The 12,074-nt window shown below is 40.9% G+C and overlaps 2 protein-coding genes across 4 annotated transcripts in view; one reads left to right on the top strand and one right to left on the bottom strand.

Moving 5' to 3' along the window:
* Fancm (FA complementation group M) overlaps positions 1–8,840 on the top strand; it is a 44,020-nt gene extending 35,180 nt beyond the window's left edge. The window contains exons 19-23 of one of the 2 annotated variants that reach the window (XM_041658781.1): positions 318–424; positions 1,802–2,374; positions 3,560–3,932; positions 5,165–5,456; positions 7,996–8,840. In XM_041658781.1, the coding sequence (XP_041514715.1) occupies positions 318–424; positions 1,802–2,374; positions 3,560–3,932; positions 5,165–5,456; positions 7,996–8,152 (1,502 nt within the window). In that variant the 3' untranslated portion in view covers positions 8,153–8,840. The remainder of the gene's footprint in view (positions 1–317; positions 425–1,801; positions 2,375–3,559; positions 3,933–5,164; positions 5,457–7,995) is intronic. The other variant, XM_041658782.1, reaches the window with a different exon arrangement.
* A 1,475-nt stretch (positions 8,841–10,315) lies between these two features.
* The window catches only part of Mis18bp1 (MIS18 binding protein 1), a 39,423-nt gene continuing 37,664 nt past the window's right edge, over positions 10,316–12,074 (bottom strand). For both annotated transcript variants that reach the window (XM_041658812.1, XM_041658813.1), the window contains exons 15-16: positions 11,320–11,374; positions 10,316–11,154 (exon numbers count right to left, since the gene is read on the bottom strand). In XM_041658812.1, coding sequence (XP_041514746.1) covers positions 11,060–11,154; positions 11,320–11,374 — 150 coding nt within the window. In that variant the 3' untranslated portion in view covers positions 10,316–11,059. The remainder of the gene's footprint in view (positions 11,155–11,319; positions 11,375–12,074) is intronic.

Raw genomic sequence — 12,074 nt, 5'->3', positions numbered from 1 at the left:
TAATTTCTTCATTGGAGTTTTGCAATAGGATTTCACCATGTATCCCAGAAGGATTTCACACTTGCTGTGTATCCAAAGCACCATATGTAACCAGAGATTCCCTTGCCTTTATTTCAGCAGTGCTGAGATGTATTTGGTTTTGGGTGAGATCTTGCTATGTTGCCTAAGCTGATCTATACATGCAAACGTGTATATACGTGAGTGTCTGTCTGTCTTCTCCTAATGTTGAGCCATGCAAATTTGGAGTAGTCAAACTTAAATGAAGACTTTCATGTAAGTGATTTTGTACCTGTTTTTCAATTCTCATCTTTACACAGATTCTGAAATGAGAGCTATTTACATGAGATCCGTGCGGAGTCCACTGACGAGCACAAAGTACAGAATGGCCCGTGAGAAGCATAACAACATGAACATTTTCTCTCAGGTACTTACTACGGAAGTAACCATTGAGGATTTCCTGTCACGATTTGAAACGCTGTCATATTAATAAAGCTTCTGTTGTGTTTTTAAACTTGGAAAGTCAGAGCTGGCTCAGATAATTGTACTGTGGAATTTTTTTCCCAGCTATGAGAATTAGTTGAAAGGAGATGAATAGAATTTGATCATATATTAGTTAATTTTTTATATGTCATACTTGTTTTAAAATGTTTTATTTTTTTATAAAAATGTTTCTAGAGATTGCAGATGGAGCTTTTATTTCTTTGTTTACTGATGTTTTGTGGTAGGATTTCAGTATGTAGCCAAACTTGCTATGTATCTAAGGTGCCACGTATAACTAGAGATTCTCCTGCTTCACGCTCATCTCTCTGGAGTGCTGGGATGTTGTTGTTTTGGATGAGATCTTACTGTGCCCATGCTGGTCTCCAGCAGATCTTTTATTTACTTACTGATTTTGTTACTGGTGACTCCCATATTCAAGGCAAGTGCTGTACCTCCTAAGCCCTGCCAAATGCTGCGACCCTGTAACACAGTTCCTCATATTGTGGTGACCACCGTCTGCCCTGCAATCATAAAATCACTTTCATTGCTACTTCAGAACTGTAATTGTGCTACTGCTATGAATCGTAATGTAAATATTTTTTGGAGATAGAGGTTTTCCAGAGGGGTCATGACAGATTGAGAACCGCTGTTCTAAGCTACTACCCACACACACATTGGCTTTGAACTCAGAAGATCCCTCTGCCTCTGTCTTCCATGTGCCTAGGATTGTAAGCACACCACTGGGCATGGCTAGGATGGCTTTCGTTTAAGGTAATATTTTCTCTGTCCATAAGCTGCCTTGTTCAGCTTATAATAGGGCTATTCAAATCTGAATTTAACATTGTGAGTATTCTATAGCACTTGCCACAAGGTTTTCTTACTTTTCTGGCTGCCTGTATTTGACTGTAAATTTCTAGAGGGCAAATTGTTTCCTTCCTTCCTTCCTTCCTTCCTTCCTTCCTTCCTTCCTTCCTCTTTTCTTTTGTTTGTTTGTTGTTTCAGACAGAGCTTCTCTATGTAGCCTTAGCTGTCCCAGAACTCGCTCTGTAGACCAGGCTGGCCTCAGCCTCACAGAGATGCACCACCTACCTCTGTCTCCCAGTGCTAGGATTAAAGGCGTGTGCTACCACCTAGCCCTTTTGTTTTGTTTTTTAATCTCTCAGTCCTCATTTTTCCCCATTGGGCATGGATGGCTAGGATGGCTTTTATTTAAGGTACTGAGTAGACATTCATGAAATAGAATAAACATTAGTGCCTCAAAGAACGTAAATTCAGACTAGTTTAAGATAAATTTAAATATTTCTATCTATTTTTATTATAGATTCCTGAGCAAGATGAAAGCTATTTAGAGGACAGTTTTTGTGTTGATGAAGAGGAGTCTTGCCAAAGCCAATCATGTGAAGAAGTCTGTGTTGATTTTAACTTAAGTAAAGATTCCTTTACTGAGGGGAACGTAAGATATAAAACCCGGTATGCAGTAAAGCTGAAACAAATGAGCATGAAACAAAACTGTCCACGGCCAAAAAAGAAGCTATCTCGTATCATCTTACCAGACGATGACTCGGAGGAGGAGGTGAGCACCGTGAGTGACAGAGAAGACCCCAGTGCCCATGGCGGCACTGCGGACAAGCACACGCAGCAGGGCCAGCAGGGTCAGCAGGGCGGTTACGGGCCTCCTGGCGGGCCTCCTTCAGCGCAGCCCCAGGTCCTTCCTAATCCACCAGCTCATCAGAATCCCATGCAGAGACATCAGGTGGTGCAGAGTCGAACGGCTGCCTTCCCTGAAGTCGCGAACCTCGAGGCTCGGAGCCATCATACTATCCCGTCTACTTCGTCTCCATGTGCGAGAGCTGAGTCAAGGAGGGAGTGTGGGAAACGTCCAGCAGAGTTGAAGGTGTGTATGAAAATGAAGAAAAACGAGTTGTTGGGTGTGGGGAGTGCTTTCTTTTCTGTATTTTATCCTAAATAGCTCATAGACAAAAGTAGTGTTTTGTTTTGGTTTTTTTGAAATGGTCTCCATCTGGGGTTAGCTGGCTGCCAGCCTCACTCGAGGTCCCGTGAGAGATGCTGTCATCTGAGGGACTATGACAAAGAGTGGTAGAACGGAACCCTTGAAGGCGTTCTGGCTTCTGCAAGTTTACAGACCCGCTTATATCCACAGATGTGCATATACCACACATCCACAGAACCCTCATACCCAAAGATTTCTAACCCGTTGAATTTATCACAAATAACTGCTCCTGTCTGTTGATTTAACACAGGGTTTTGCTATGTAGCCCAGGCTTGCCTCAAACCCTTTAGCCTGTGTTGACCTTGAGCTTTCTACCTCAGCCTCCCTGGTGCTGGGATTATAAATGCTGGGATTATAATTATAGGATTATAGCCACTGCACACACCTGGCTCTGATTTGCCAGTATTTTTTGAAGGATTTTACATTTAACTCATAAGGGATATTGGTTGTAGCTGTCTTAAGAGTGTCTGGCTTCATAGATCTGTTCTTGTAGAAAAATTAAGAAATCCTATCCTCAATTTTTGAGTAAAGTTTGCAAATTATCAGCATTATTTCTTGTATAAATGAAGCCGACTGGGCTGGAGAGATGGTTAAGAGCACTGCCTGTTCTTCCAAAGGTCCTGAGTTCAATTCCCAGCAACCACATGGTGGCTCACAGCCATCTGTAATGAGATCTGGTGCCCTCTTCTGCATAAATGCAGACAGAATAATGAGAATACTGTACACATAATAAATTAATAAATCTTAAAAAAAAATGAAGCCATCTGTTCCTAGGCTCTGTAAGAGGTTTTTGGTTATTGCCTCCCCCCCGCCCCCCTCTCTTTTTCCAAAGTAAGTTTTCTTTGTGTAACAGCCCTGGCTGTCCTGGAACTCACTTTGTAGACCAGGCTGTCTTAGAACTCACAGAGATCCACCTGCCTCTGCCTCTTGAGTGCTGGGATTAAAGTCGTCCACCATCACTGCCCAGCTACATCTCTCTTTTCTGGTCAGATTGCCTGTTTATCACATGTGACATTCACGGCCCTGATGCATGTTCAGTTGGGCAGTGACCAGTGCTTTCCCTTTCAGGTTGATGACCCGAAGAAAGGCCAGACCTCAGCTGCACCCCATTCTAATTCACCCCTACATGTGGCTGAGGTACATCCGGCCCCGAGCCTTCCACACGAAGGAAATAGAGCTTGCATCCTTGTAGACAATCGTGAAATCACTTCTGGTTTAGAAGTAATCTCTTCGCTAAGAACCGTCCATGGGTTACAAGTAGAGGTTTGTCCTCTTAATGGCTGTGATTACATTGTCAGTAGCCGCATGGCGGTAGAAAGGAAGTCTCAGGCCGAGATGTTGAATAACGGCAGTAAGAACAAGTTCATCGAGCAGATGCAGCGCCTGCAGGGCATGTTCCAAAGAATATGTGTGATTGTGGAAAAAGACAGAGAAAAAGCAGGTTTGTGTTTTCAAATGTTTATATGGCTGCAAACAAAATTGACTATTATTTAATTCATTCTTTGCTGCCGGGTGGATCATTTCATACTTAACACCAGGATGTTTTTCATTAGTCATTGTGTTTTAATGAGGTTTATGAAAACTGACCAGGAAGAAACCAAGGGCAAAGCACACTTGTGGTAAGACCTTTCCAGGAACGTCAAGCGGGAACACTGCAGCCTCAGGGAGGGATAGGAACCTGGTGCTTAGGAGCCAGGGCTCACAGGGTCAGTGGGAAGAGCTGAGAGTTACCCCTACCTCAACAGCTTCTCTGTAACGGGTCAGTAAAGGAATGGTATTGTTCATTGTCATTCTGAGTTTAAGTGAAGATGTACGTGAGGGGGCAAGGAGGGGTCATTCTGAACATGGTAAGATGGGGTTTACTTAAGTCACTGAAATGGTGTCTAGGTTGCACCTAGAAATGTAAGATTGGAATTATTGCTAGAAGAGTGAAAAGATGATGATATGTAGAGCCAGCAGATGCATTGGCTTCTGGTTTCTCTACAACTCTGTGGGTATTTCTTTGACAAGCCATTGCCTCTGAATAGCAAGTTGTTGGCAAGATGCTTGCCCTGCTCATCTCATGGTGCTGTAAGAATGAAATAGAACCATGTTGTGGAAAGCCATTATGGAAGTATTAAAAAAATTAAGTAAAGGAAATAGTGGTTTGTATAAAACATTGGTTTGGAAATTGGGCAGTATTTTTACTTCCTCATTCTGTACTTAGTGAATGATGATGGACCTGAATAAGTCACTTTATTTATTTTCCTAACTGGAAAAGTGAGGAGTAAAGTTTAAAACAAAGTGGAAATATGGTAGAAGTGATGAGGAGGACCTTATAATGGGGAATGCCACAAAAAGAGAAGAGTATAAGAAAGCAGTGAAGAGGAGCGGTAAGGACTGATGAGGTAGCAGTAGAAGGCCCTCCAGATACTTATTCACCTAGTCATTGGGATCAATACACAACTTTATATCAACTAATCCAGGATTTGATGAGCTTCTTCTTAGGTTAATTTCAAGTGAAGACACAGATGTCTGTCGGATGTTGGAAAATCACTTTACATCTTAATTGTAGTTCTCGCTGGTAGAAGGCACCACTTGTTAACTCAGTGATGAGAGGCTAGAATTCTAATAAAGTTATTCTCCATGATTTTAGTCAGTAAATCTCATTTTCCCTGAAAATGAAATTTTCAGGAGACATATCACGAATGTTTAGAAGAACGAAGTGTTACGACAGTCTGCTATCCGCCTTAGTTGGGGCTGGAATCCGAATCCTTTTCAGCTCTGGACAAGAAGAAACTGCAGATTTACTAAAGGAGCTGTCATTGGTGGAGCAAAGAAAGAATGTTGGTATTCATGTTCCAGCAGTGCTGAATCCTAGTAAATGTGAGGCCCTGCAGTTCTATCTGAGCATTCCTGGTATAAGTTATATAACTGCCTTAAATATGTGTCACCGGATGTCATCTGTGAAAAAGATGGCTAACAGGTATGTCTGTTTTACTGGCGTTTTTAAATGGTCACTATTATTTTTTTTAAAAAAGTCTTTGAATTATTTAGTGTGTGTGTCTGTGTGCTTGCGTGTGCATGCGCGTGTGGGCACATGCAGTCCCCTGCCTGCCACAGTGGGCCCATCAGAATCACAGGACAGCTTTTGGGAGTTGGTTCTCTCCCACCATTGAAGTCTCGGGTCAAACCCAAGTGGTCAGGCTTGGTGGTAGACACCTTTAGCTATCTTGCCAGCCACTCTTGTTATGATTGTTGTAAAATTATTTTCTATGCCTTTACAGCTAGATTCTTCTCTCTATATGCTTATTATCTGTGGAGCTCATGTTTTAAAAGTTTCTATCTTGGAATTCCTACTAGTACCTTAGTATCTTTTGTATCACTTTCTCCCTTCTAACCCTTTCCAGCTACCTTCCCTCGTCTACCCCGTGATCTCCCCAAGCTGATAGCCTCTTTTTATCATTGTTGCGTACATCCGTTATGTGTATGCACAAACATATGTAAACATCACATGCTGAGTCCATCTTTGTGTGTATATGGTCTCAAGGATGACCACTGTACACTGGACAGGTAAGGGGCTCACCCCTGGGAGAGGCTAATTCTTCTGCCAGGAGTCATTAGTTGCCTGTAGTTCTTTGTGGATGGGACCCTGGGAAATTTTCCCCTTCCACCTCGACATGTCCACTGGTACTGCCTTGTTCGGGTCCTATTTATGTAGTCATTTCTGCTTTATTTCTGTCTCAGTTGAACTGCTCCAATTTCTTCGTCTTGTCCTTGTGATTGGATGCACTGTCCTGCTCTAGATCCACCCTATTGCTAGACTTCCCATGGAGATTATTTGTTGATTTTCATTTTCAGCATTTCAGATTGGTTTCTCGCTCTTTGTTGTTGAATTCTCTCTTGTATCTTGCATGGCCTTGGTTCATTCAGCTGTTTGTGTTCCCAGTTTCTTCTTTGAACATACTTATATAATCTATTCTTTTGAGTTCTGTCTGGGATTTCATCTAACTCACTCTCACTAGAGCTATGTATGACTAGATTATAGTATGAAGAGCAATTGTTGAACTTCTCTTGGTTTTTGTGTTTATTTTTCCATGTGTATATATTTGTTATTCTTGTTTTTATCATATATAAAATTTTGTTATGTCTTAAACTTGCATTTCAGTGGTAACTGATGAAATTGGGAGTCTCTTTTTAAATTAAAAGATAATTACATCATTCCCCCTTTCCTCCTTCCTGTTCCTCTCATGTCACCTCCCTCCTCCCACTCTTATAATGATGGCCTCTCTTTATTATTATTGCACACACACATAACTATAGAAATACAACCTGCTGAGTCTGTATTACTTGTGTATATGATTTCAGGGCTAACTACTTATTATTAGATAACTATTGGGCCCATCTCTGGAAAAGATTCATCGTCTCTCTCAGTAGTCATTCGTTGCCTAGAGTTTGTAGTGTGATTTCTAATTGATCTTAATAATAAAAACCAGGAGTCGGCTACTAAGGGCTGAAAGCTGAAGGATCAGAGAAGCAGAGCAGCCAGCCTCTAGATCGTACCTCTACGAAATGTTCAGACCGAATGGGGTATCGTGTCTCTACAAGTCCTTAGACTGAATGCTGTCTCTATGAAACCTCAGGACTGAATCCCGAGCTCCTGTCTCCTCCCACTTTTTATATATTCCTCTCTCCACCCAGCCTTATCACTTCCCATCTTTACCTTCCTGGGATTAAAGGTGTGAGCAACCACCACTTGCCTGTTTCTCGTTTAGACTGAATCAATCTTTTGTAGCCCAGGGTGGCCTTGAACTCACAGAGATCCATTTGCCACCACTGCCTGGGCTCTATGGCTAACAAGTGGCTAGCTCTGCACTCTGATCTTCAGGCAAGCTTTATTTGTTACAGCACAAACAAAATATCACCACAATAGTTCTTTGTCAATGGGTAAGGCCCTAAGAGCTTTCCCCCTTCCATATTAGTAGTCTGTTGGTACAACTTCTTTAGGTCTTCTTTAAGCATGTTTTTGAGATATCATGGGGTAGCTTCCCTATCATTTCTTGGACACACAATCTCATAACAGATTTCCTGGTCCTCTGGCTCTTCTTTTCACCACCTCCTCCCTAAGCCTTCAGGGCAGTTATATTGTAGAAGTATCAACTGGGTCTGGGCATCACAATTAGGTGATCTCTGCTGCACTTTGACTTATGATTTTCTGTAATGATCTACCATCTGCTGCAAAGAGGAGCGCGTGCTCTCTCTTTCTCTCTCTCTTTGATATTTAATAAGGGAATACTAGAACTGAAGGAGTGCCATGCCCAGGATTCTGTCGGTTTAAAGAAAACAAGTTTTTGTTCTGTTTATGCTAAGGACATACTGACGAGAGGCACAATGGAAGAGGTTTTTGAGCGTGTACTGGGAACTGAGTGCAGTGCCCATGCCTGCTAGGTAGCTACTCTACCACTGAGTCACAGCTCTATCCCGAGGCATAAGAAAAACAGTAAATTTCACTGTTTCTTTTTCAGCTCACCTGAAGAAATCTCCGCGTGCGCTCAAGTAACTCACCAAAAGGCTGAGGAGATCTACAGATATATTCGCTGTACATTTGACATGCAAATGTTACCAAATGATCTCACCCAGGATAGACTGAAACCTGACGCATGTTCAGCACTCCAAGTGTGATTATGAATGAACTCTCCAGTACTAAACATTCTTCAATAATCATTGTAGTTCGTGATTACCAGTTTAAAATATGTAAATATTTCATCTTTATATATTGTATACTGTTATTTATAGGCTATAATTTATTTTTAAAAGGAAACCTTTGATGTTTCATAATCATTTTGATGAAACTGTGAAACAACTTTTTATTGAATAAATCAAGGCTGATGAAAAGTTGTTCAGCCTGGTTTAAGCATCTAAGGCAAGCCAAGGGGCTGGGAGATGACCAGCTCCCTAAGTGCTTGCTGCACAGACCTGAGGACCAGAGTCCATCCCAGTACCCACATACAGGCCAGATACAGTGGTGCGCACCTGGAGTCACAGTGCCGGGTATCCTAGAGACAGGAGGAGATGGGGAACTGGTGAACTCCAGGTTCAGTGGAAGGAAGACTGTCTCAGAAATAAAGTGGCCTAGTGGTAGTGGCCATGCCTTTAATCCCAGCACTCTGGAGGGCAGAGGCAGGCGGATCTCTGTGAGTTCAAGGACAGGCTGATTTATAGTGTGAGTTTTAAGACAGCTAGGGCTACACAGAAAAAGGAAAAACAAAACAGAAAAACTCAGTAACAAAAAATATCCTGTGGCCATCTCTAGCCACCACACATCTCCAGAGCTGGAATTACAGGTAGCTGTGTATTGTCTAACATAGGTGCAGGGCACAAAATTCATGTCCTCAAAAGAAGCTGCAAGTACTCTTTAACTGCTGAGCCATCTCTTGACCCCTTAATTTTGTTTTTGAGACAGGTCTTTCATAATAAATTGTCTAGGTTGGCCTTGAACTTGCAAAAGTTCCTCCTGTCTCCATTTCCTGAGTAGCTGAACCATGACTGAAACACCAGGTCTAGCAACTGCTTAATAAAAAGGCCTACTCTACAAACAGAGTTCCAGGGCAGTCAGGACACACCACTGGGGGGAGAAGAGACAGAAATAAAGAGAAGGAATAAAGGAATGATTTTGTACTATGTGTTCCAATGTGTTTTAGGAAACTTAAGAGGGAGCAGTAACTTTAAAGCCCTCTAAGCTCAAGAGTGTCCAGGCCCGTCCCAAGGACCTCCATGTCTGCCCAAAGAACACTTTTAACGGCTATAAGGCTGGACCCAGCCCCTCTAGATGAGACAACCAAGCTCCAGCCAACAGAGTAAAGACCTAGTGGCACATGCCTTTAATCACAGTGTCGTGGTCCGATCCGGTACTGGCCCGGACCATAAATTATCTCTCTCCGCACCTGCGTGGAGTCCAGGAATAAAGACACAACTCACATGGCTTTATCGGGAGGGAGATTCTTCGTGATCCTTCATGAAATCCTGATTTCACATCCTGAAAATTCCTCTGCATTTATTCTCCAAACAGCCTTTATACCAAAACATAAACTGAGGGGGAAATACATTGGCATTCTGTTTCCTAGGTAACCAGGTGAATGGCTTTTAGTCACCTCCACATTTACCTATGTCTCCTCTGTCATGTCTTCCTGGTCTGCATGCTAGCTCAGTCACGAAGGCTTGAATTAGCATCTCTATTCAGGCATCCTCCAAATTACAAAGAAAGGAGCAAAACATCCTGATCTTTTGTTAGGGTAAAGACAGCCTGTCTGGAAGGGTAAGTACTTCAGGTAAGAACTATGGTCTGAGAGCCTGGGTGCCACACCATATAGAAATACTGGGTCTACATCACAGCACTCAGGTGGCAAAAGCAAGTGGATCTCTGTGAATTCGAGGCCAGCCTACTATAAAGAGTGAGTTCCAGGACAGGCTCCAAAGCTACACAGGGAAACCTTGTCTTGGGAAAAAAACAAAACAAAAGCCACAAAACAACAAACACAACTTGAAATCCCACTAATTGACCCTGAAGAAATCCTATATAAACCATTACTTCTTAGTTCTCTGCAGCTTGCCCAAGCAGAGGCAGCCACCCTCCTAAGTGTCTCCCTCCCACTAACCCTTAGGGGAGGTTTGTTGTGTGCTGTGACTGTGCAGTATTCCTTGGCTCGGGCTTCTTGGATATCTTTATCCAAGCTTTAACGTTTGCATTGGGAAAAACTTCCTCCTCAGAGCTGTAACACGTACAACAACAAAATGCATTATTTTTCTGGTTAAATAGCTTAAAAAGGAAAAAAAAATCCAGAAACATACACTACACAAATCTAAAATTTTATTTGAACAGTCGAATTGGATGTAAAGGGTAAATGAATACGTAATATAACCAGATGACAAATAACTTATGTTAAAACAACAGCAAAATAAATGTTACTTTCTAAAGGGGCTGTCAGAAAGGGAAAACCTGGTTATTATGGCATAGTACCACCTTATCAACTATATACAACACAGTTGTAAAATACAATAGCACCTGTCCTCTAGTTATAAAATAACAAAGAGCAAGTTCACAAACAAACTTAAAACTATCAGAAGATAAAAACATGTAAAACATAAAAAAAACATAAAGCAATTTAAGTAACATAATTTAAACAGTCTGTGATACCAGGTGGCAAGATTTCATTCCAGCATCCATCAATGCAAACTCCTTAACTCCAGCCCCTTACCTCTCCTAACTTCAGGGTTTTAAAATTAATTAAGACACTTTTTTGATACATGATTACTAAAGTAAATAGACTTGGATAGTCAAGAAACTTAAGCTTTATGTATATTAATATTACAAATAAAACTTACAAATACATTCAAAAACAAAGTACTTTTACTTGTATTTTATTGCAGCACTGAGGAATGCTCTATAGGATGTTAACCTTGCATACGGACATAAGATATCTTTTGGAAACAAATCCGCATTCCCTTATTACAAAGAAAATGCCCATTCATCAAATGAGTATATAAGTATGCTCTGTTTGAGGGCAAAAATCCTGCAAGTCGTATTTACTATCAGTCAGAATTTGAAAAATAATAATCTTTCTCTTCTTCGTCTGATTCTATAGCATCATTGAAATACTTTGTGATAGCAGTGTTTTCACCTAAATCTGTAAAGACAAATTTAATGCAAAGGATTAATACATTTCCAGTAATTTTAGCAAAACTAAAACCAACAAACTAAAGTCTGTCTACTTGAGAACCAGTTAATCTTACACCATCAAATAGAGATTGTATTGTAATGGAACTAAGCTACAAATAAAGAAATGCAATACCTTTGTTAAACAGGGCTTTTCGTATTGATGTTGTAGGTGAGAAATCATTTTCAACCTATAAAAGAATGTGTGTTAGTAGCAAATCTGAATCTCCTGTGATACCTCCTAGATGAAATCAAGAATGTTTTTATTACCAGAGTACTTTAAACACAGGCCTGTTACATCACTTTTAGTTACTAAAGGAACCAAATTCTTGAGTTTATTCAGAGCAAAATTCATAACTTAAGTGTTATATGTATGTATATATATATATATATAAATAAATATTATAAACTAATGCTACAGAAGGCAAAATACTATAAAAGTTGACAAATGTACTCAGTACTTATCTTGGTTTAGAATACTTTATTACTATTCTTGTGAGATGACATTAAGACATAATTTATTTTTCATAACCACTCAGGAACAAGCCATTGGCATTGCTTACTTCTAAAACATTAAGAAAACCAAGCAGCTGGGCGGTGGTGGTGGTGCACGCCTTTAATCCCAGCACTTGGGAACCAGAAGCAGGAGGATTTCTGTGAGTTTGAGGTCAGCCAAGAGCAAATTCTAAGACAGCCAAGGCTGTTACAGGAGAAACCCTGTCTCGAAACAACAATAACAACAACAAAAAAAAAAAGAAAAAAAAAAGAGAGAGGGAGGGAAGGAGGGAGAGAGAGAAGAAAGAAAGAAAGAAAGAAAGAAAGGAAGGAAAACCAAATAGGCATGGTGGTGCGTGCCTTTAATCCCAATACTTTGTTTGCAGAGGCAGACAG

Source organism: Microtus oregoni, unplaced genomic scaffold, assembly GCF_018167655.1.
Source record: "Microtus oregoni isolate MIOR12 unplaced genomic scaffold, Mior012 000009F_ref0000495, whole genome shotgun sequence".
Classification (NCBI taxonomy): Eukaryota; Metazoa; Chordata; class Mammalia; order Rodentia; family Cricetidae; genus Microtus; species Microtus oregoni.
This window is presented reverse-complemented; position numbering and strand designations above follow the sequence as displayed.